The sequence below is a fragment of the Tigriopus californicus genome, chromosome 10 (assembly GCF_007210705.1).
Source record: "Tigriopus californicus strain San Diego chromosome 10, Tcal_SD_v2.1, whole genome shotgun sequence".
Classification (NCBI taxonomy): domain Eukaryota; kingdom Metazoa; phylum Arthropoda; class Copepoda; order Harpacticoida; family Harpacticidae; genus Tigriopus; species Tigriopus californicus.
This window is the reverse complement of record NC_081449.1, coordinates 6329787-6354614: the sequence shown is the minus strand read 5'-3', so window position 1 is coordinate 6354614 and position 24828 is coordinate 6329787. Positions and strand designations below refer to the sequence as shown.

The following is a 24828-nucleotide window of genomic DNA, read 5'->3' as shown; positions in this document are numbered from 1 at the left end:
GCTTTCCCCCCGCCCCCCCCCCAAAAAAAAACATCTTGGCCAAAATATTGGACCTACTTTTGTTGAACAGTTGATGTGCGTACTGAACATAGAATAGCACAGTTTTCCATTCCATTGGTTTGGGCGTGAGTTCGGTGTTATCGGAGAGGATTAACCTGCCAGGGCCAAGCAGGACGATGGGGGTGGTCTTCTCCTTCAGGGAGGGAAAAAAATGAAACGAATAAACTGGAAAACTACCTTCATGTGTCTTACTTTATGTCAAGTAAGATTAAAGGGTGCATAAATTGCGTCTCCGTACCATCATCCCCAGTGTGGTTGTGACCGCAATGCCGCATGCAGAATACTAGTTCTCATGCAAAGAGAGTTCTTGTATTTACCAATGACCACAAAAGCCTTTTTTTCTGAAGAACCAACCATTGAGGACGTTCACAAACTCTGGGTTCTAAATGGACATATAGCTTGCTGATCGTTTTGCATTCAGGGTTATAGAAGTGACCTTAAACGATTGCGCTTCTTCTTCTTTTCACAGGCCTTGAGATTGGATAACAATGAGTTAGAGGACTTCAACGGCCTCTTAACCACCCAGCACCAACTCCAATGGTTGAACATCTCCAACAATCGCCTGCTCTGGTTCGATTACGCTTTCATCCCCAAGTCGTTGCTTTGGCTCAATTTGGCCGGGAATCAAATTGAGGAGCTGGAAAATTACTACGAGATGCAAATCGGTTTCCATCTGGTTCACTTGGATGTCAGCCACAATCTCTTGAAGAAAATGGATCGACAGAGCTTGGTACCCAGTCTGAAAGAGGTAAGAGAGCCCTTTTTATTGTCACTAATGCCAACGTGTAACCAAAAAGTTCAAATGCCGTAAAGATCCATGATTGAAAACGGGAGGACAGATTGGAATGATAATGGAACCCAGAAGAAGCCCCTGGAGCTTAGAAGCGAGTGAGACTTTCTTTGTTGCCTCATCGCATTGTGTGTGTATTGAAGGAGGGAGGAAGGGAGCGAAAGAAAGAGGGTTGGATGGTTGTCTGGTCCTTCAAAATCACGTAGTCCACGACAGGCTCACCGCTATGCACCGACTCTTCAACTCAGTGCAGACGAGCGAGTGAGTGAGAGGGTTAAGACAGAATGAACGACTCGATCCAGGGAAGAACTCATTTCACGCTTTGAAAACATGGGTAAATACGACGAGTTTTCCATTCCAATGGGATGTTGCAGCATTAATCTTGAAACGAAGAGGAGAGATCGTTGATCGTTGCAGTGGTTGGCTTTCGACCAGAATGGGTGAAGTGGTCCATATGATGATGATGATGAGAGAAACATTCTTAACCCATTATGGACACCCTTTCCTCCTTCCTTTTTTTGACTGGGGAAGGTTTAGAGAGGGTGATCCTTGAAGGGAAAGAAGTTCTTAAATCCAAAGAGATCTAAACTGCCTGGTGCCTGAAAACTTGTGGAAATGTCATCAAGGCGAGTTTTGTTCTAGTTTACCAGAGGCCAGAGAAGAAAAGGTGGTTTCCAAGCATTCTCAAGTTTGAGTTCTGGGGTAAAATGAGACGAAGCGAGTGAAAGGTAGCCGAGCGTGAAGCCAACTAAAAAGCTCAATTTGTCGCGCAGCACTTGCTTCTTTACTCCTCCAACCACTTCGTCTTCTTCGGCTTCGTCGTCTGCAGTCTGCTGTCAGTAAGGCTCTAAGACCCAAGGGCCTGAAAAATAAACCTACTCAAAAGTCGAAAATATTTTTCTTTCGAGAACTTTCTTCATAGAGGGAGTCTAATTTGAAAGCGAGAAATGGAGGGAAAGTTTTTTCCGAGGGACTCTGAAGGGATTTGTGATCTGGTGTTGAAATGCTAGAAACGTCTCAACCAAACCATCGCCAATGCCAAGGTCTTTATTGAATAAAAGGGTTATTACTCACGGATGAAAACCATTCAGCAGCTGCCAACTTGTGCATATTATACAGACACTCCCCCCCACATTTTCCCTGGTCAATCGAAAGGCCAAAGGGGTCTTGGTCATTATTGCATGACTGACTTGTAATGCAAAATGGTCCCTTTTTGGTGAAATGTGTTCATCCAGCTCAAAAAATCAGGCCAATTTTCGGCCTCCACGATCACGATATCAATTAGGTCCGAAAATTGCCTGCTCGGTTTGACATTTAACCAAAAAAAGGACCAAGGGTGAACAAAAAGTGCCAACCATCGAGAGCGTGACTCATTGCCATGGATATGTGTTTAATCATTCCCCAAACGAGATTATGCATCTTTTTGCCCCAATAAACAACCCCTCAACCTAATGAGACGGAGGATCCCTTGAAGGGACTGCAAACGTCAAAGAGGGTTTTGTTTGGCGAATTTTTGGCCCACTCATCGGTGGATCTCCTAGGGTGGATGGAGTGGGTCTTGGCGCTCGATGGGCAATTAAGGCCCATTTCACACATATTAATTATTCAGGGCTCATCGTGGCCATGGAAACAAGTGCCAAAATTTGGCCAGTAAACCACTTGACGATAAATCCCTCGTAGCGTTGCCAGAATTGCACTCGTTGCTTAACAATACCGCCTCTGTGTGTGTGTATGTATGTGTGTGTTTATTTCGGTGTCAGATTGAGTGCAGGATTTCCTTGTATTCATCAAGTCCGTGGAACTTTGAGTCATGGTTCACTCCAAATGCAACCGAAATTCTCGCCATTCCCGCATCACTTCCTCTTTCCAAATGGCTCACTTTGATAGCCCGCCATGTCATCCTTCAGGCTGATATACGTATACTTAGAACACATCTTGGAATGTCATAATCTCTTTGCAACCATATAGCAGCGCGGGAATTTCGAAAAGGGTTCGATGTTTTTGGTCGAGCGTTTCTGTGTTGTCATCCCTGTCAAGTCAGAAAGTTCAACCAATGAAGCCAAGACTCTGAGATCCGAATATGTCGAGAGTGATCTCGGACGACTAGAGAAAAAAAGTCTCCATCTCAGTTGGCCAGCCATACCAAAGAACGCTCATGTTAGTGTGTAGCATCAGCACCCTTGGCGACGGGTTAACTAACTACGTGACCAACTGAAGCTCTCTAACTCCTATGCCAGTCATTGTAGATCAATTTCAGCTCCAATCCCCCTTCTCCTAAAAAAACACACAAGGGAGACAGAGAGTGACCAAGCGTGTTGCAGTCGTAGCAACCGTCCGTGTCCAAAGATTGAGGTGTTGGGGGATCCCAATGGTAGTACATACTAGGTAGTAGTTATTGTTCAAACAGGGACTGCATCCATGTTAGGAACCTCCTCCTTCTGTTACACTTTTTTTGGGTGTGGCTCAGTGAGTATTTGGCAATGGCATTCGAAGCCTCATGCTTACTGCTCATAACTGTTTTGTACTTGGTTGCAAATTGCAATCATTTGAAATGCCATCTGCTCTCAAGTCTCAAGAGTGGATCGCTAGAGGTCTTTAGTTATCCCGCTCGCTCAATAAAGAGTTAATGACGGCACAGAATTCACTCGCTCTGGTTGAGTCATGGCCGAATCAAATCACCGGGGTGATTTTCCAGATCTCCCTCTGCTAGCTGGGCCAGAGACTCCTTAGTTGAGCTAATCCATCGCCAATGTAATGTAGAACGTAGTAGATGATGATGATCTTTTGCCCTGGGACTTTGAAAACCCCTTGGAGTAAACAAGACGCTCTGGGCTAGCATTACAAACCATTGTCTTTCATCCTCATCTTCACCCATCAGTGAAGCAAGGTTGTGTGCGTCCATAAAGGTAGTCTGACACCGAGCGCAAGATTGACCAGATACAGAGCTACAATTTTCCAATGAACTGGTGATTTCAGGAAATATTCTCAGGACCTGAGAGCTGATGGATCTCGGAGAAAGGAGGCTGAACAACTGAATTCATGTTGGTTTTGGGTTGGATTCTTCAATGAGATGACATATGAATCTCTGTCGTATGCATAGCATGCATGCCAGAAGAAGTTATTTATCATAATTTCACGCTTCCGTTCCGCCATAATTGCGAGCAAATTTGACCACAATCACAATTTGGCAGCTCATATCACCGGGGTCTCCGCTCTTTGCTGTCATTATTATCAGTCATTCATCTGTCCAACCAGGCCCTCAACATTTGGCAGAGGTGCTTCCTTCTATCCTGGTTAGATTATGATTGTTACCCACCCCTTTGGATCCGTGTTCTTGGCCCGTGAAACGAGTCTTGTGTTGTCCAGAAAAAGGAGCCCCTGATAGAGTATACAACATATTAGTGGAGAAATTTTTGATTGACAAATAACGCCTCCCCGTTGGTTGAAACCAGCTCAAGTGAATTTGATATCGTCGGTAGTTAATGAGCTATGAATATGTAGATGTGGACAAGGGCATGCACCAAGTCTTCTCAACTCCAAAAGATCATCCTCGACCAAATCCAACCTGGCTTCAAAGTTAGGAGGCGTCCACATTTTCAGTAGACGGACGAGTGGCGGACTCATTATCCTCCATCCCAGAGAGATAATAATGAGAAGAGAGTTTTTCGTGGTCGAAAAATCTGTCAGTCATTTCCACCTCAATCTTGTGAGAGAAGCCGACCGATTTGACTGGTGAGGAGGAACACACGAAGGGGGAGGAAGAAACTCTCCTGTGCTTCATTCATATTAGAGGGCTACATAAGAGTAGGCACCTTTTATCGGAATTCCATTTTTCTGTTGTATTCGTGAACGAATGCCAGCGCCCAATTTCGAAACTGATTGAAATTTATTTCAGTTCTCAGCGCTTCGGGATGAGAGGTCCTCTGTATGACGCTCTCTAAGCAAGTACTCTTGATGATTCGAAGAGTTCCAATCCCAAATTTAAATTTCCCCGAAAACTCTCGCCCTTGGATTTGGAAATAGAACGGCAAGCAAGGCATAAAACGTGACGGGTCGGAGTCCAGTTTCTGGCTTATCACGCGAGATTATGATTTTCGCAGATTCAGGGGAGGCTTACTTAATTTTTGTTCAGAACCCAGTAATCAAAGCCAATCAAGCGGCTGGGTTGAACTTCCCGAGAGCGGAGTGGGCTTAATTGTGAACGAATGTGTTTTTAGATTCCAGGAGCATTCCACTTGTTGACACTTCAATTGGATGGTTTGTCGCTGGATTCCAATGGAAATATGTTGTACTAATCAAACCACTTTTTTTTCTTGGATGCCACAGCTTGTGACACGAACAATGGTCAATGCTTGAAAGCGTGTGGTGCTTGACTATTCAAGGTAGCAATAATCAAACTGAAAGTAGCCATTCACTCGCCTTTGAAAGAGAACCCTCGCCGGAGATTTCATTGCTACCACCTTCTCTTGGTAACCAAAAGAACGGGTATCTGATCTTGAATATTCACCCTGAATGATGCTGAGCCATTCGAGTTGGGTTGAAATGGGAGGTTTAAAAGTAACCATTTCGGTGGGAAGGAAATTGTATCGGGAGTTGACCGGTTAAAATTAGCACCTCTCCAAGACGAAACGAGCCAGATAAATCCTGAGGAATTTGCCATGCCAACCGTGCTTGCGCGGATGGCCACAAAGCCCAAGTGAGGCTCGTTTTAATCAACCGAACGAGAATTGAGAGTGCTTTTCTTAGTGTGACGAGCAAAAACATCTCGAATAAAAGTGACCAGACCTCAAGAAAGAAGAGGTTGGACGAAGTTGCTTCTTTTAATTACTACACACGCAGAGGTTTGGGGGACTGCAGGATCTTTGGAGGGTTAAGCCAGAGCTTGTGTGAGGGATAAGATAACGCGGGTAAAATATGGGCGAAGACCCGACCATTTGGTGGCAAATTGGGACGTCTCTCGCTCTCCGTTGTCACCTTATCAAGGTAATGGGACCCTGCATGCATCATGCCTCCATTTGATTAGGATGTTGGATACGTCAGCTCAGGTGGAGACAACGGTTTTTGGACGTTTTTGTGTCCAAATTAGGGACTGATTCGCATGCAAATGGGACCGATGACAAGCCGTTATTGATATACCCTACAAGGTCGGACTTTGTCTTTCCCTTTTTTTATTCGATGTAAGCAAACAAGTTTATTTTTGGTGCGTGTGTGTGTGTGTATGACAGCGACGATGATAGCAATCTGGTTCCTCTTGATAAGAGAAAAACTTGTTTTCCTAGCCCAGCTTATGACTTTCCTGGCTTTTATGAGTCAAATTAGTAGTCTCTGTGTCGTTGTAAATATTACATGAACAACACTGAAGGCTGTGCGCGATTGCCAATCCAGCCAGCCTTTTGAACTTTGGGTGACTCAGTCTAGTTAGACATGTCATGTTCGAAAGAAAGTTGTCACCATACTTTCCACCTTTGTCTTTGATGCTGAACCCTTGGAATGAATGGAAAGTGAGTGGCAGTGCTCCATTGCTCGTCGTCTTGTGCAATTTCAATGCTACTTTCTTTCCCTCCCCATTTCGGGAATACAACAAACACAAGAATGAACGAACAAACGAAAGAACGAACGAACGAACGAAGGCTGAAGAGCCATGTTTTATGTGAAATAGACACTAATGGCATTCGGAATTCCAAACTCTTTCAACCCTAAAACCTTTTGTCACTCACTTCTTGGCTGCTCCATCATCAATCGCTTTCCGAGAACAAAGGGAGATTGCAGCAAAGCGTCTGATGATCCCTCGGTTCCTTTATTCCGCCTTTTTCTGAAAATAGATTCAAAATGTCGTCATGGATGTCGGTGAAACAATTACAAGCGAGAAATTAGAATTGAGCAGCAGCCACACCACAAGTGAGAGAATGGGAAATTGAGTATCAACCCCTCCTTCACCTTCCGTCTAACCCGCTATTATTGACAAAAGACAGCTGCACACCTTGCGACACCAAAAAAAAAGAGATGCAGGACGGATGTCGTATCAAAAACTGTACTTTACGAACTGCTGATGAACTGAACCGTCTCATTGAAAGGAAAATGTCGAGACCTTGGTGCAAACTTGATCCCGTCGAAAAATAATCGGGAGGATGCTATATTGACGTCGGAAGTGAGGGCCCTAATTCCGCCTCCAGCTAATACTGAGGTGTAATTAGTTGAGGTGGAGATGTGTTTCAGAATAGGGACCAGATCTAAAGGCTATGAATTGAAATAAGTGGAAATTGGCAAAAATAATAGTGAGCGAATGAAATTGATGTCAAAGGCTCTCGCTTGAGTAAAAAATACTGTGTGTTTTGATTGTTTCAACTTCAACTGTTCATTTTTTGAGCACTGTAAAACTTTGACTGGAATTTCAGGACTTTTACTAAGTCGTAATGTGCATTGATACAAATGAATAAATCCAATAATATCCAAGCAAGACATTTCATTTTATTTTATGAGAAAACAACTAAGAAAATGATTCAAATCCGGTTCCTACTCATTATTAATCATTACCAAGCGAGACTGCTGGCAAACGTATTAATGTGAGCCAAAGTTACCCGCCAAACCAGGAATCATATGTTTTTCTCTTCCTTTTACTGCAGCTCAAGTTTCAATCTAATTTGATCGAGGAATTTGCTCCCAACTCCTTGATTGGGCTCTCCAATTTGACGTCGGTGAACTTGTCCAACAATCGATTGTCCAAATTTTCCCTGAATTCATTGGCACTGACACGCGAGTCAACGGAGAACACGGGTAAGTCGTGATCACTGATCAAGAACGTGTGGAACATTTGTTAATGAGTATTTTTTTGTTCCTGTCCTAGATCCAGTGGAGCTCTATTTAGCCCACAATCCGATAATGTGCGACTGTGAAATGGAATGGCTGCAAAGGATCAATGATTTAGCCCGACGAGCACCCAGGTAAGATCCACTTATATTCCCAGGTTAGCTTGGACCCCTTGTTCCAAAGGGACCACTTACGGCTTCTCTTCCTCCTGAAAATGACAATTTCGAAAGCGCAGCCCACCCGTCACCCGAGGGGGCCTCTGACCCGATTTTTCTCCATAAATGCACACTTCATCTATCTCGAAATTTGCTGTAATGGTCTCTGTTCCTTCCTTCTCGCCCTTAATGTGGGACATCGTGGGTAGAATAGAGCTCAAAGTGGCCGTGCTCCCACCACAACAAGTGCAATTTTACTGTTTTCCTAATCTATTGTGTGCATTTTCGGTCGCAATGCCAAGCTCGATAGTACAGCATTGGCAACGGGGATAAGAAAGAAAAGAAGCTCTTTGGGTCCATGAAGAGCACAAAAAGCTCTCCGCAATTTGCAATCCCTCCATCAGGATCCCGAGAACCAGCCAAACTGGATGAAATGATCGCCCTATCGTCGGTTATTTTCTCTTCTTATTGGATTGGATCCAACGGGTGCAAAAAGAGGAGAGTGACCCCTCAAATGGCTTTGAGCCAGTCGAAGTGTGTACGTATGTACGAGTAGTTTGTAAAACAGTGATACACTTTGAGCACCTCCGTTTTGTTCATGGACGAAAGAAAGAAAGAGCGGTGGTTGTCTATTCGTGTCTATCTTTAATCATTGTGATTTGTTCTTGTCTGTAGTTGGGCTGCAAGGCAATGAGAGGTGCTCGAGGCACAAAAAGAGCTAAAATTCTCTTTTGTCAAAGAACCACGCCCACTCCCGAGCTTGCGATCACTACTGAAAACGCCTCAAGTTCCCTTCAGGGTTCGACTCTTTGCGGCATGTTCCCAAAACATAAATGCTCGATACACTGTAATACATGCACATTTGGAGACACTGCTGTTTTGTAGCCCAAGACATGAATTGAAAGGTCACTCCTCAGCTGCTTGTGTGAAACTTAGTAAGGCAGAAAAAAAGGAAAGAAACAGTTTTGCATTGAAAAATGAAGGCATTTAAACTAAAAAGGGAAATGCCCACGAGAGTTCTGTTTGCTTGGCAGGCTTGCTTTTGGTATACAGAAATTCGCTCTCTGTCATCGAAAATGTCAAATCCACATGCAATATTTTCCTTTGGCTACAAGAGCCCACCAAACAGAAGACTGAAGAGGAGAGGAAAAGAGAGAGACAGAGTAGAAAGGGGTAAAACAGGATTTGGCATTCGTTTTTGGCGTCAAGCTGAGGAGCAATGTCTGAATATCTATTCCCCGTACAACAAGGTTGTTCATCAAATCAAATTGCAAACAACTCGAGAATAGGGTGGAAGAAGAAAAACCCGACAAAATATCGGATTTGAGCCCCGGGAATCCGATTCTATCCGCTTAAGCCTGATTGCGCCTTGTCTTCATATCGATTCGATGATCGTCATGAACACAACTTTGGCACTATTTTTAGCATTTTCACATTTCATTTTGAAATGGGTGCAAGATTAGGGATCGCAAAGCAAATGTGCATTGCTCGCTAGCATGTTGTGTGTAGCGGCAGTGCACCCACCAAATAAAATGCCCGGTTCAAGGCAGGGGAAAAATTATCTCACCGACACGATAATTATATTTCAGGGGAAAATTACCGGGTTCCTCAGTCTAGAGCTGTCTTGTAGTGTAAAACGTAAATACTGCACTACACACGTAGTATTATAATGCCAACAGCAGGAAACTGGGCAGCCCTGGACGCCTTTCCACGCACCTGTATCGTCTCCGGGGTAGTTGAAAGAGTTATTGTCCAGAGTTCCAGTAGTCCACCTATGAGCTACACCTATGCTAACCGTTCATGGCATTCTGGCTGTTCAGCACTCAGGTTTGAGCCCCGGAGGAAAATTGCTCGCAAGACAACGATAACATTTATCTTGTCATTTTTCTAATGGTTGTTCTTCTCGTCCCGAGAAATCTGAAATAAAGCCACCGCAATCCTCCTCCAATGGCATTTCACTCTTGTCAAGAGATCCAGAGATGAGATGAGTGGTCTCATCGAGGCAAACCAGAACAGCATTATTGGCCGAGAAGCTATTGGCTATCGGGTTTAATGATGTCATTAGCTGGATCGGAATCCGGCAGTTTGCTTGTGAGATCGAGAAGAGATCTTTCTTTTTATACCGTTTTGAAAGGATTCTTATTGGCACCTCTTTGATGGGCAAACATAGACTTGTCTCGCCCACAAAGCTTCGAGACGTAGCAACCCTTCAAGATGACAATTGATTGAGAGCTTGATCAAAAAAAAAACCTCAACATGAATACCAAACATACCAAATTGTCTTCCCTTCAGTGGGTTGTTGTTGTAAAGTGATTGCACACAAACTCTTGACTGTCGGATTTGACCACGAACATAGATCACTCTCTCATCCTTGAGCTTGTGAGCTCATGAGGACCGGACAATTTTGCGAAGCCATGTTACTCAACTTCATTACACACTCACAAACTGCTGACATTGGATAGTAGTGGCCAGCTAATGATTCTGTCACGACTTTCGGGGTCCTCGGTATTGTATTTTTGAGGGGGCTTAGCCTAAGAATCAACGCCGTGACTTTTCCTTTCGTCAATTCCCTGAAGGCACAGGGACGAAACAGAATAAGAGGCATGCCTCATCCCTTATTCGAACATTTATCACCCTCTCAAATCAACATTTTCCGTCAGAAATGCCCAGACTACAAATTAGGAACCAAGGTCAGACGCACAAAGGTATATCCACACGACCATTACTAACCAATTTGGTCATGTTCTCGGGTCGAAAACCCGCATTGATGATGATGAAGATCAAATTACATATCCGACTCGTGAACGTCTCTATTTGTAGAGAAGGGCTGGAAATGGTGAAGAAAGAACGACTTCCAATGATTGTTTTATGTCAGAACCGTCGGAACCTTTCAGGGAAGTCAAAAGGACCTTGCGTACTAATGCAGTATATACACACGCACACACGAACCCAATGTTCACTTTACGTACTAGTTCCTAGGTTCTGATCAGTTGTGGTTTCATGGAAGGGTTCGTTTCCCGTTTTCTCGCCAATGGGGTCATTTGCTGGCTCTTGGGAAAGGACGATCATCGCTGATGGTAATATTAAACTCGAATGTGGTGGCGAATATGTCATGATAAGGACCATAACTCAAGCCGGTTATGGTAGCACATAGGGCTCAGTGCAATATGGTTAAGCAAAGTGATAAAGTGCAACGACATAAATCCCCCGATATGAATTTGGCCAAGCGTGTCTCCTCGGGAGCGAATAAAGTAGCTCCAAAAGTAACCCTGGCACACTCGCACAAAAAACCAACCAACGTACCAACAAGAGCTGGCTGGCCGATGGAATGAATACCCGGTGGCAAAGGCTCTAAATTTAGAGGTTCAGTCAGGTCAACCAGTTTGGGGGTAGCTTCGTTTTCCGCGAGCTTTCAACAGAAATATTATTTCCGAGATAAGATCGTAATTCTCATTAATCTTCTCAGCGGCGAGAGCGCCCGGCAAATTTGAGGGAAGAACTCCAAGAACGTCTGACTTCCACAAATTTGGCTGAAGGCGCCAGGAATTGAAGAAACGTTATTTCAATCTTCGGAAGTATTTAACAACATGCCCCTCCACCACAATTAGACAAAACGCCGTCGTTGCGTGATCACATTTACCTTGGCACGCCGTCCTCCCTTCATAATCACCCGCCCCCCCTTTTTGTGACAATTTAACCTTTGGTTTTCAGTACACATTTTGAAGTTGTCTTTTTTCACCTCTTACAGGGAATTCGCGTTTATCGCGGATTGGGACAACATTAGTTGCTCTCTCAACAATCGGCCTTATTCTTCGAGCCCAGACCTGCCTTCCAACGAGACAAAATTGGTTCTCCCGTTAAAGGAAGTCCAGCCGAGCGAGTTCATCTGCCAATATCAGACCCATTGCTTCGCTCTGTGTATGTGTTGTGACTTCTTTGCGTGCGATTGCCGAATGAAATGCTCGGATGGTTGTGAGTGCTTCAACGACCAAACTTGGTCGGCCAATATCATCCAATGTGGAAAACGGGAGCATCGAGAAGTGCCCGAGTTTATCCCCATGGATGCCACGGCCATCTACTTGGATGGGAATAACCATACGGACCTGTCGACCGAGACCTTCATCGGGCGGAAGCATCTAACTTCACTGTTCCTCAACAACAGTGCCATCACCATGATCAGCAATAAGACCTTTGGCGGCCTCTCTGAGCTCTTGATCCTTCATCTTGAGCACAATAAACTGTCTGAGCTCACGGGTGGAGAGCTGCTCGATCTGTCATCATTGCGAGAGCTCTATCTGGACCACAACTCGCTCACCCACATCCACCCTAGTGCGTTCAAAAACTTAGGAAAGCTCCAAATCCTTACGCTTAACAACAACAAATTGGTGGCATTTCCTCTTTGGGACCTCTTTCAAGCGGGCAATGTCCACCAGGTGGCGCTGGCGGGCAATCCTTGGTCTTGTGAATGTGGATTCTTGCAGAACGTGCAGAAATTCCTTAAGGAACATCAGGAGAGGATTCTGGATGCTCAGGAATTGACGTGTGTCGTAGGGGATTCTTCCCAATCCAGTATCATCTCCAATGCCTCTTGTGCTGATGTGCTAGCGGTCTCCTTTCGCGATCAAAATGGAGCCGACCATCGAAATGACCAGAGTGTGTTGGTCAGTTTGGTGCCCGTGGTGGCCGTGGTCTCGTCCGCATTCATCATTGTCATCAGCCTGATCATCTTAGCCGTGGCCTTGAGGAAGCCAATATCCATTTGGTAAGATCAGTTTTCCATATCATCCGTTTAGATGTGCAAGCATTCATAGATGTGTCTGGTGTCTTCTGAGGCAGATAAGGCCCTAGAACGGTTCAAAAGGGGGAAACGACGACCGCGAACAGAAGCAAGAGAAGACGGTTGTAGATTTGAGAGGTGCTTTATTCAATTTTATGGGAGTTTCCAGAGATTTGTGGAAAAAGGCAAAATGATCCCAACCAAATGGGCCATTAAAGCCAATTTTGTGTACCATGAATTCTGGATGTCCGTACGTACTTGAGGAGGGGCAGAACGAGGGGACAGGCCAAGAGGTATCTCGCTCCGATTTTATTTCACGATTCGACGGAAAGTGATGAGAATCGAAATATAATTGGTAATCAAAAATTCATTGAGGAAGGAAAGGTCTTTCCGACATTTCTGTGGAAATTAGAATTGTGGCCCTCTCATCGTTCTTATGGGAAGTGTTATATGTAGTGTTGTGCACTCATGTGCACTTTAAATGCACTCCCTTGGTTTGTGAGTCTTCCATGAAATGGTTGTATCGATCCTGATGATGAGGAATTCATTCGCTCCTCATTCACGCCTCAATGGTGGATTACGACAAATCAAGTTAATGGATTCGACAGCGACAAAATCTCGACCAACCCAAGAACTTGGTGGAATTTCCTGGGAACCATAGCTCGATGGCAATGAGCCGAATCCAATCCGGCCTTTTCAAAGGGTCTTCGGGATAAACACCAATGGCGAGAGTGCAGCGAGTATTTTCCCATGGGAATGGGTCTGACTTGACCATCAAACCCCAACCATGGCTCGGATAATGCATTACCCTCATTTTTGTTTATTGCATCCTGCTGGATCCACGCTTTCATCAAGCACACATTAGTGCACCCAAGGCAGATGTCCCTGATGACATTTTCAATTGTTTGCCTATGTGATCTTCATTGAGAGAACAGTTGGACTCGACGAGGCCGAATCCTCCTCCTCAGATGATGATGATCGTGATGGCGATGATGGTGGTAATAGTAATAATAATGATGTAGCCTGGCCTCCCTGGAGCAAATCTGAGAAATCCAAGTAAACCCTGAGGGATCTCTTTTGGTTCGTTGTTAGATTTGGAGAAAAATTATCCGACGTTTTGATAATAAACCAAGGTGACTGGGCCCTCCCTTCTCGGCTTCATCTCTTTCTGCACACTAAGCCCTGGTTGGCTTCTTTGGTTCTTTTCTCTCGACCAAGTGGATTGATTGATTGAGTCTTGCATCTGAAGCTCATCAATCAAAAACCGATCCGTGTCCTATAAAACCTATCAGCATCCCCAAATTTCGAGACTCAAGTGAAAACTTTCCCTCCAGATTTTCTGTTCCTTGCCTTTTTGCGCTTGATGCCAGAAAACGGTCCATAAATTTTCAATGCCCGTTTATTTATTTATTCATTCATGCATCCTTCACATGAGAGGCTCTACCAAACTTTGTTTTGCTCCATGGCCAGCCTACGTAGTAAAGACATTTCGCCAGTGACATCATTGGCCACGAGAAAAATATATTGCCCAACTTTTTGCTCAGCCCCTTTTTTTGGCTGGACACAAAGGGCCCTGAAAATTGAAAGCTATTTTCGTCGATTAACTGGCTACACCAGAAAGGGCTTCTCACTAAATGCAAACAACATGCTTTATTTATCAGCCAAGTTAACTCTGACACTCTTAGTAAATAGCTGGTGTTGAAACAAAAGTCGAAATGCGGTCGTCATCGATTTTAAGATGCAAAATGTCCATGTTGTGCCCTTGTTTCGATGGCAAGTTTATTTTTTGAAACAAAAAATGTGACTGTTTGGCCATTTCTTTACCTCTTCAGAAGATATACCTTTTTTCTGAATTCAGATTATTCTGCAGTTGTCGTCGCATTCATGTTAAATAATCTTGCCTCTCTTAAAAAGCATTCAACGACATTAAATCATCAAGCCAAGCTCGCAGGATCTCAATTGAAGTCATGAGAACCTCGCATCAACATCCAAAAATTGGCTCTTTTGGCTTGACAGATTAAGGAACTTCCAACTCCTTTATCTTGAGTTTCTTTTCCCAACTCTCGTCGCTTCCCTCACTTTGGCTTCTACTCCATTCCAAAAAAGAGAGTAGTGAGAGACGAATTAAAAACTCATTAGCCTAACTAGTTCTGAGCTCAGGTCTCTTGGCACCTTTACGGCTTGGTATCAAAATAATGGTCCAAACCACAACTCTCAGAGCTTCCAATTTAAACGCCTCTTACCAGTTCGCGGTTCCCATCATGAAAATTTGAATATGTGGTATGCTGAGCAACTGACGACATTAACTATAAAAAGAATACCTTGATGAATTTCTCTGCTCTTTACCCTTTTCAGGAATTAATTTATCGTGCGATTGATCACTGCATTTCGGGTTAGAGTCGGGGTCTAAAAATATCAAATGAAAGCACCATAGCCTCCTTATGGCTGAACGAAATATGGTTTACGATCTGCACTTCAGAGAGCGCTTTGTGAGTCAGCCTCTACCAAATAAAGGCCCGATTGGGCCGATTTCTATTTATTGAATTATAATGTGCTTATGTTGTTTTTGACCAAATCTATCAAAATCTTATGTGTAATTAGTGACCTGGGTCACATACTGTCCGAAAAAGAAATCGCTTTCAAGGCAAGGCATCAGTAGTTTATTAAGCAATCTACCGTACCTCTTCCCGTTTTGATGGGGCTGTCTGACGTTGCAAATAATGGCCCTTAAAGCCCGGTGAAAGTGAATTGAACCCGAGTCCGCCTAGATTCAGTGCTCCTGGCGACCCCTAGAGTGCTTTTGAGTCAACCTAGCTTTCTCGACGGGAAGTTTTCGGATCCAAATACCAATGTCATTTGTCTCAAACCACCAAGTGTGTTGCTTCTTTTGGCAAAAGCAACCCGTAATGTCTTGGTAGCCGAAAGTCGTGATAACATTTCATTAAAAGTGCCGAGCGGACTCAGGGAAAGAGCGTAGGGAACAGTATACGTAGTACGTACAGTAGGTGAAGAGCGTCTTGTGGGTAACCTTTGGTTGACTTGCTTGTCTTCTGGTTAGTTCCTGGGTTTGAGCCAAGACTGCTACATTTGTGGAGAAATCCGACAAAAGCTCCCACATAAAGCTAAACAAGACCACCCAGAGCCAGCAACAAAGACCGATTTCCTTCCTTGCTTGTTGTTCTCTTTGGCCTTGGGACCTTTTTATGACGGTCTTAATGGTGAGAAAATCGGACTGAAAATGGCCGTTCTTCCAGGAAACAAAAACAAATTCGGTGGGAATCCTCAATGAGCGAGGACACCAAGACAAGGTGGATTCGTTGCAAGTCTCAAGGGGATCCTGGATTGCACCTTTTTCCAGGGAGGCTTAAGATATGCCCTAACTTTGGTGTTGCACAATGAGCGTTCCAGCAAGAGATCATCTCTCAAGACCTGACACGCAGTGAAAGAATCGAGTAGATTGACAATTTTTTTTTTGAGGAAACACTAGATGTATGTGTTTGTGTGCATCGCTAAAAGTTTGACATGAGGAGGACAAAAAGAAGTTTCTTGTTTCCAGTGCAAATGAAAATGCAGTTACTGCGTCGTCTTCAATGCATTTCAAGGCTACTAAGATACTTTACCCGCCTCAAAGAATGACGCTAGGGTCTTTTAATTGTATCCGCAGTTCAAAAAAGGTCTATTCCTCTACCGTTGAAATGACACAAACACGACTTTTCGCTATGGCTCATTTCGTCAAGATATTTGTTCTCCTGTCAGGCAAAACGTCAAGCTTAAGAGGAGGCCATTTGATCCTCTCTCACTCAGTGCCCATAATTCATGTTGCCAAACAAAGAACGTGGGCTACCTTTCGGCCCTTCTAAAGGTCTGCCTCTTGAATTGGGCGCCACCCTGAGACTAAAGAGCCACCTCCTTCAAAGGTTTGGAAGTGGCCGAAACGTCTGGAAATCTCGAGGGACAGGCTCAGATCGGATGGATCTAAGTGTTCACATGGCATGTTCCAAGTCATAAGTTGGCTTGGAAATAATTACAGAGCACTAAAACCATGGGAAGGAGGCCGGGGATGTTTAATTGTAGGGAGTGCACGCTCCCGACTGCTCAAACCACCGCCATGAACAATCATCCAACGAGAGACGAACCGCATCTACCGTGAGTGTATGTACAAGCATATGCAGATCGATCTTGTGGGTTTTCTTCTGGCAAATAATTAGGACCGGGTATGTTGATCTATGATTGTCAGAGGGAGGGTTAAGGGAGCTTATTACCGAAGTCAGCATAAACACAGTACTAAAACAGATGAATAAAAATATGGCTGGTCGATCGTTCATTGAGCACTTTCTGTCTTGACAACAGGTGCCTTTTGGCACTTTAGGTTCGATTTTGATGCTCAAACCTGGCCCAAGTGTAACGGACCCCGGAATTTGACAATGTAATGAACGTTCAGGATTGACCCTTGGTCGTGGTGGTTGCCAAAAACTTTTTGATATTCTCATTTCACTGCATGCATGAATTCGTTTTCTCCGTACCTCGGCGATACCCGTAATTGCGGGTGAAGAAGCCAAACACTCATTCGTTCCGTTTCGAGCCAAGAGCGAAAAGAACCAGAAGACAGGAAAAAAGAGGCTCCTTCAAAGACACGCAGTAATTTGGGGTCCATTCATCTTTTTCTTCTGTGGGCCTCTCTCGTCCATTCCACATCTCGGACACATACATACACATGCACACAATACTGATGATGCATGACTTGAAATGATGAAAAAATGCTCCAAGTTCACTAGCTGATGAAACTTTCATCCAGTTTTGATCAAAGGCAAAAGGACCTTCCTAGCACCTGTCTCAATTTCCAATTGAAGTCCAATTTCTATCGAGATTTCAATGGCACAACGAGAAGAGGCGGTCACATTCTCCCCGAGTGGATTCCAAATTTATGATGGCCAAATTTCATTTTGTTCCCGACAATGGCGAGCCATTAAGCCATTCGATCCTTCTGTGTTCCTAAACGATTCCACTGGTGCATTCCCTTGGAATTCGAGAGAGAGGAACAGGCGCTCACGAAGACCTTTTCAATGCATTCAAAGTGCAAGCAAGTCGGTCGTTTGCTTTGCCTGTTGATGCTCATTTCAGAGGACTGCTTGCCATATACGGGAATGAAACACGATGCTGAAGACTATCATTTTAATTGAGGCCTGATGAGTGTTCTTCTGCAATAGCACGATATCATAAAGAGGCTCTAAGTGCAATTTCATGTTGAAGATAACTATCCCTTTAATATGATGTGAGAGAAAAAACAAGAAGAAGAGGATGCCAATGGAGGAGTGAGGAGACTAATGTGGATGTAAGGAGAAGATAGAAGGAGGCATCATGCATGATGCCATTTTCATACCCCTCGTTGGATCGTTCATCTGCGAACATCATGATGGTGATGGCTCGTATTGGACAAAGACGACGATCAAGAGCGTGTGTACGTCGTATGTACAGTACGTAGTGTGTACGCACAACATTTGGACCCATTTTTCATGGCACCCATTTGGACTTGTCTCGTTATGGACACGTCTGGCAATTTGTTGGAGACCGATTTTAATTGACTGATGATGGGGTTCGGTCTAAGTAACTTGAGACATTAACGCGATGAAATATGAGGGGTAACAACATGTTCGGCTCCTAAGTCGAACAAGAAGCCACATGCCTCGATTCATTTGGCTTCAGTTTAGAAATTCGTGGCCCCTCCAAACACTCCATGGGCTGATTTCACCTCGAAACGATGGCATGGCTTACCTTCTCTCCATCTTGAAGAGGGTTGTTGGTTGATTTTTTTTGTTGATTCGGGGATCACGGTGAAGACACACACAGATTTATGAGGGCCATGCATTTTTACAGTCATCCCAATTGGGCTTCCTCTGAGGTTATCCCATCATTAGTCTGGGGGCTGTTGTTGGCCAAACTCGAGAAGAAAACCAGAAGAAGACAGAAAAGCTCTCGTGACGAAATGGACTTCTGGAGTTTTTTTCGTAACTCTGGATCCCTTCCTGGACAAAGAAAAGAGCTGAAGAGCTGCCAGCTAGAGATGACGACTTTGTGGCTGGCCATGGTGGTTGTTGGGTCATGCTCCAACTCCTGACAATCTCCCACAGAAACGGGGCCTTCCAACCTGATGATGGGATGAGAGGTTAGAGTGGAGACATTCTAGCACGCAAACGCTTTCAGACTTGTCAGGATGAGGAGGTGGTTGTACTGAAATGGCGTTAATGCCCTCGGTCAACCCAAGTTTGATCGTAAAATGGGGCTCAAATGTTGAGCCAAGATGTGACTCTTTGCCACCAGAGTGTGAAGTCAACCCACCATTGAACGAGATGATCATGAATCGTACCAATGGCTGGAATGAACGGGCTTTTACGGGCTTCCCAATCCGTCAAAGGTTAGGGGGAATTAGGACGGGCTTCAAATGTGTTTTCGTGGGTTTGCTTTGACATCAAAGAGATAAGATGCTGCCAACATGCTGTTAGTGGCAAAAAGCCGTTCCAATGACTGATAATTCACGACTCCAAGTATTTCATCTATCTTACTACGAACACGGATACGTCAGCAGGGGTTGATCCTGGTATAATCGTAACCGTGACAATAGAAAGCCATTTCCACAGGATTATCTTGGTTTGTCAAGGTAAACGAACGACAATCATCCCTCGGCAAATGTCGCAGGCCACTCCTATTTTGGGCTCAGTCCACAAACTTTGCGTCAAGCGGGATTCATTTGTCATTGGAAGCAAAAAAAAAACTACATCCATTCTTATCTACTCTTTGTGGTATTGCACATGTTTTGAATCCACAGAATGAAATTCCATTCAAGATGATGGTGTCTGCTCTATATAAATGGAGTGTTTCTTGCGAGACATGCAAGAATTTTCAGAGATACATCTTCCTTCCACCATTCTGTTATTTGTGGAAGGTAGAATTTGGGAGTTTAGGGAACGACCACGACATCGTCCGTGGCTTGACCCTCCCTGGGCCAAATGGATAGTGTCCAAAAATAGAGCCAACGATTTTTGTTGTCTTATCTTGTGGTCAGGTAGACAGACAATCATATCGCCAGAACAGGTTAAGGGCACCGTTTTTTTTTTCAAGGTTTAAACATTTTGGGAAAGGTTTTTTTTCCATCTCGACCGCCATTTCTTCGTAGTTCGCGAAGAGCTCTCATGTCCAATCTCATTAAAGTCTTTGATACTCTCCGACCTGAATTAAAGATTTCGTGACCCAAACCCTGGGAATTCGACTTCTGAAAGAGCCCAGACATCTCTCCAGTCTCCACCGAACGTGAAGTGAGAACTCGCTGCCCAAAGATGATTTAATAGCACCCAATCAAGCCAGAGCTCTGCCAACCTCGACAATCTACGTACATCATAGCTCTCCAAAGGGTCGGGGTCGTCCCAACCCAGAGCAAGGTGATGGTTCATAGAATCTGAACAAACTGCAATCCAACAGGCTCAGTCGGTCGGCTCTCACAGAGATACAGACCAGAAGGGCTTCCTCTTCTTTTCCTTCTTCTCCTTCAGAGTCTGCGTCTGCTTCTTTGGTGGTTCAATTGGCGCTGAGAGGGAGGATGATTGATTTTTTTGAAGGAAGAAGATAGATTGTTTCAGATTGGGTGGGTCGAACTTTACACCAAGCAAACCACCATGCCTCCTCTTATCGTGGCACCCGAGTCTCTTCTCTCTTTATTTAAGAGAAATGGTAAAGGGCCAAAAGTAGATCTTTTGGAATGGGCTTTTCCCTCGAGGTTTTATATGGAGGTGGCAAAAGCGGCGAATACGGAGATAGATGCTAATGGACTTGGTAGGTGTGTTATTTTGCAAGGATTGTGACGGGTGTTGCTAAAAGGGCATACGTGATATTCAGGGAAAAGTTCTCTGCATTCATCTGTACGGAACGAGGTAGTGAGAGCAAAAGATCCAAATTTGGCCATTCCTGGGTGCTAATGCCAACAAATATGGACAGATTGTGTCCCGGCTTTTTTTGATAACACCCATCTGTAAAAGCCTGAAAGGCCCTGACACGTTCATTTTTTACACCAGATCATTTTGTCTGTATATGGGGCTAGAGATTTACATAAACATTTCAGCCCGCTTGAATGACTCAATTATCCCTCACTTTCCAGGTTTCGCTCCAAATATGGGATTCACCTCATGGAACGCTCCAACCGTCGCTCCATGAGCGGATCCGACGATACGAATACTAGTGCTGGGGTGGGTGGAGTGGGCACCGTCGGAGGCATACCCATTGGTCATAATCAGGCCCAATATGACGTGTATGTTCATTACAACGCCGATGACGGTCTGTTTGTCCAACAGAACTTGGGTCCAGCCTTACCCTCAAGATCGTTCCTACATCACCGAGACCTCCGGTCCAAGTCCCGAACTTTGGGGGATGCAATTGAGGCCACGTTGGATACTTCCGCTAGTGTCTTGGTCTTGGCCTCCAGGGATTATTTGAACAATGAAGTCTGTCGCAATGAGTTTGGACTCATCCTCGACCGAATGGCTGTGAAAATCCGACTGAGACACCTCATTGTTGTCACTGTGAACGCGGAGGATCAAATGCAAATCCGGAACGTAGTTCCCAGAGATTGCCATCAGCTCTCGGTTAATGATGACAGCTTCCGAAGCAAGCTCAGACAGATCGTGACAAAGAATCGCGAGACTGCCTTGATCACCCCCCTGAGGGTGATGAATGGTGTCGGAAAGCAGGATTACGTGGCTGCGGATGATGACATGTGGACTTATTTGAAAGGTGTCAATAGTGCGTCCTCGTCCACGACCGGTGGTCAGGACTCGTCAGTGAGCACGCGATCCACGGACAATTCCAATACGCTACCCTCGTCCAATTCCATGAATCAGTCAGGATCCAAGCGACTGTCCACTCTCCAGCCTCACAAATCCAATCTCATTGTGAATCCCATGGACATGCAGAACCGATCAATGACATCCCAGAAGTTTGGCCATTTACCCGGGAGTCGTTCCAAGGGCAGGATCGTGGAAAACCCATTGGAGTTGTCGCTTCATTCTGATTCCGATTACATGTCTGTCTCGGACAGTCTTCCCAAACAACAAGAGCCCATTTACCACACCTTGGAGCCTCCTTTTATCGAGACGGTATTGCCCAAGAAGTTGGATCGAGTCTATATCAACGCCGACCTTGAGGTCGTGTATCCTCGAGTTGGTCGGCCTCGCCAACAACACACTTTAGATGACTTCATCGAAGACTTTGTCGATGAAGACGATGAACTTTTAGCGGATGAACTTGGAACCGAAAACGACTCCATGTACGAGGATGAACGTCAGTTCTCCCGGAACAGCTCTTATGTTCCATCACCGGCTCCTGGTTCCATGCCCAGAAACCGATTGGTTTCGAATACTGGAAGCTTCTCTCCACATTCGAACATCTCCGCTAGTCAGACGAGTGCGAACAATTCCATGTTCCCTCCCAATAAAACTTCCACAACTTCCAGAAATCACCATCGAAATCCTAGATTCAATCAGAAGAAGTCCAATCATCTTGAAGGAGGGACTTCTCGCCAACAAGAACAACACCCGCCCCAAAATCCTGGTTACTACATTTGATGAAACGGCAGTGTCTCCGTTTGATAAAAAAAACCTCCCCAAAAACATTTTATCAGTTCTGAACTGCTGCCTACCGATCGTGATTGTGATGTTTGATACTGAACCAACTTTAATTCCCTCTTGTCCTGTTGCGAATAAATTGTGATTTTGTCTGTTAACGTGAAATTGGCTCCACATTTTGTCATTGAATAGAAACTATTTCATCCGGAATGGATTTTCGCGATACGTACGCAATACAAATTTGAAAGGCTCATCCCGATAGGATCCATTCACTGAAATGCAAAATCAGATTTCCGGGTTCTGCATCTTCTTCTTCTCCCTTTTGTCGTTGTAGAGAGGAGAACGCCTTGTTTGCATAAAAGATTAGAGACACTGTCTCATTTTGGACTGTTTCCTCTAGTATCATTTGGTTCAACGGCGACTCCTGCCAGAAAGAGATTAAGGCAGTTCTCTACCTCGGATCTCTCCAACTAGTGGATTAAGAAAATTTTGGGTATTTAAAAGATGATGCCAAGAGATAAGACCCACTTATGAGATGAGGAAGAGGGTGAGTTGGACATAAATTCAGTTGATCATCCAACCCTCTTCGTTTTAGCATAATCTCATGCTCACGTTATCTACCCGTTGGTCCTTGTCCTCTTGAGAGCGTTCCTCTTTCCTCTCTCTTTTTGAAGAGGATCGGAACAACTTTCCTGCGCGGGTCTTGACAATTTTCAAATTTACCCTCGAGGTTTCAAGGCCATCCTCTCTTCACGGGCGGCCTTTCGAAAAGCAAACTTTCCCGGAGTATCAGTATTGAAAAACTTTCGAGATGCAATTGGACTATTGACAAGTTCAATCGAATTTCCCCCCTTTGAGCAGCCAAGGTATTCGAAATCCCAACGGTTTCCACCCTAAAGACGCATTGCACAGCTGGATGTTGAATGGTGCCATAATGATTTGGTGAATTTGCAAGAGTGCTTTAATCATCGCTCAGTCAAATCCGGAACTGAATTTGGCCAATACGAATGGCAGGAAGGAGAAATATTGGGCAAGTTAATCTCAAGAAAACTTTGCAACCCATTTTTTTCAGTGGAATCAGTGTGAGGCTTTGTATTCGTCTTCCCCATAAACTTTTTTGAGGGTTTAACAATGTGAGAAAGAATGTAGTTGAAGTGGATTTTCGACTAGTTTCAACTCAATGAGGTGTGTGATTGTCTTGACAAGGACCTCTCTTTCTTCGGCATGAATGGCTCCGTTGGAAGATCTCTGATGTGGATCACCTTTGCTCGGGTTCGTTCAAGCTAAAAGAGTGAGTTTTGGGGAATTTTCCTCGCGACAGGAAGAATTTCCAATTCGCCCAACTTGAAGTTGCCTGCTCACTCAATCCGAAATCCTGGGCTTGTTGTTGGATTGTCTCCTTGGGAGAGTATCCCAAAGAGATTTTGAGCCCAGATAGGACGATGAGCTTGCCATGTTATGGTCGGTGATATGGTTAAGAGGACTTGCCCGAGTGGCCATTTCTGTGCCATGATCAAGAAAAATCGATTTCATAGCCAATGTGGTTCTCCCTTTTGAAAGCCACATCTTATGGAGGAAGATCATTTGGTTGGGGTGCTCAATTATTTCATGGCCTCGGGCGAGATGATGACTTGGTCAAAAAGAGACAGGCAATGGTTGCATATGAAAGTAACCCAAGCTACATTATGATCCGTCACTCTTTAGTAGTAAGGAGAGATAGAGTTCTCAAGAACTCAAAGACACGATGGTTCGAAAGTTGCAATGCATGACTGATCGATTAAAGTCATTAAATTTTGTCCGATTGGTCTTTATCCAATTGAAGTCAGTTCAAGGAACTGACTGGCAGATCATTTCAATTTTTATCTAGCTCTTATCTTGACTTCTATTCCCTGCTAGAGGTCTTCAAAGTCAAACCAAAACGCTCTTCAATTCTGAACGGCTTTCGAAGGCCCAGATTGACTCTTCCATTTTCGACCACCGTGTGCAGAGGGAAACATGAATATCATCGTCTTATGAGTCGTAGTTGAGCCACTTAATGGCCAGCTCGACGGACGTGAATCTTTTTTACAGATCGTGCAAAACTACCTGGAAATTAGCCATAACTTGCCCTAGGAGCAAACCTCCTTGTGGCTTGGCCTACAAAACTGTTGGCAAAAAGAGCCTCTTTAAATTACAATGGGAGGACCATGAAGGTGCAGAACAAAATTAACGCCTCATTTCTCGAAATGGAAATAAAAGCGCAAAGGTATGATGGATAAAATGCTCGTGGAATGCTTCCTCTCAGTAACACATAAGAAAATAGCACGGTTTGGTCCCGCCATGAAATGCCCAAGTTAATCCGAGCTCAGGCTGATCGTTGAATCCCGTCTGAAGAAATCTTGATCGTGGTATCATTGTGCTAATAGCTCGCAAATCCAATTGCCGTTCTCGTCGAAAATTGCCGTTCTTTTACTCCAAACCACAATCAAGACGAAAATCTTTGCCGTGGCCTCCACACTGACAAATATTGTTGCCCACTTACTCCCCACTAAATTGGATTGCGGTCGCGTTCGACCAGCAAAATGGCCACAACCTATTTTCCATCAACTAATCCGTCCCCACCATGACTCGCCTTAATTGGACTAAATTTGG

General features: G+C 44.4%; 1 protein-coding gene across 1 annotated transcript in view; it reads left to right on the top strand.

The window, feature by feature from the left end:
• LOC131889397 (toll-like receptor Tollo) overlaps window positions 1-22362 on the top strand; it is a 30060-nt gene extending 7698 nt beyond the window's left edge. The window contains exons 3-7 of the mRNA XM_059238488.1: window positions 530-808; window positions 7474-7624; window positions 7695-7791; window positions 11561-12574; window positions 20736-22362. Coding sequence (XP_059094471.1) covers window positions 530-808; window positions 7474-7624; window positions 7695-7791; window positions 11561-12574; window positions 20736-22197 — 3003 coding nt within the window. The 3' untranslated portion in view covers window positions 22198-22362. The remainder of the gene's footprint in view (window positions 1-529; window positions 809-7473; window positions 7625-7694; window positions 7792-11560; window positions 12575-20735) is intronic.
• The last annotated feature ends 2466 nt before the right edge of the window (window positions 22363-24828 follow it).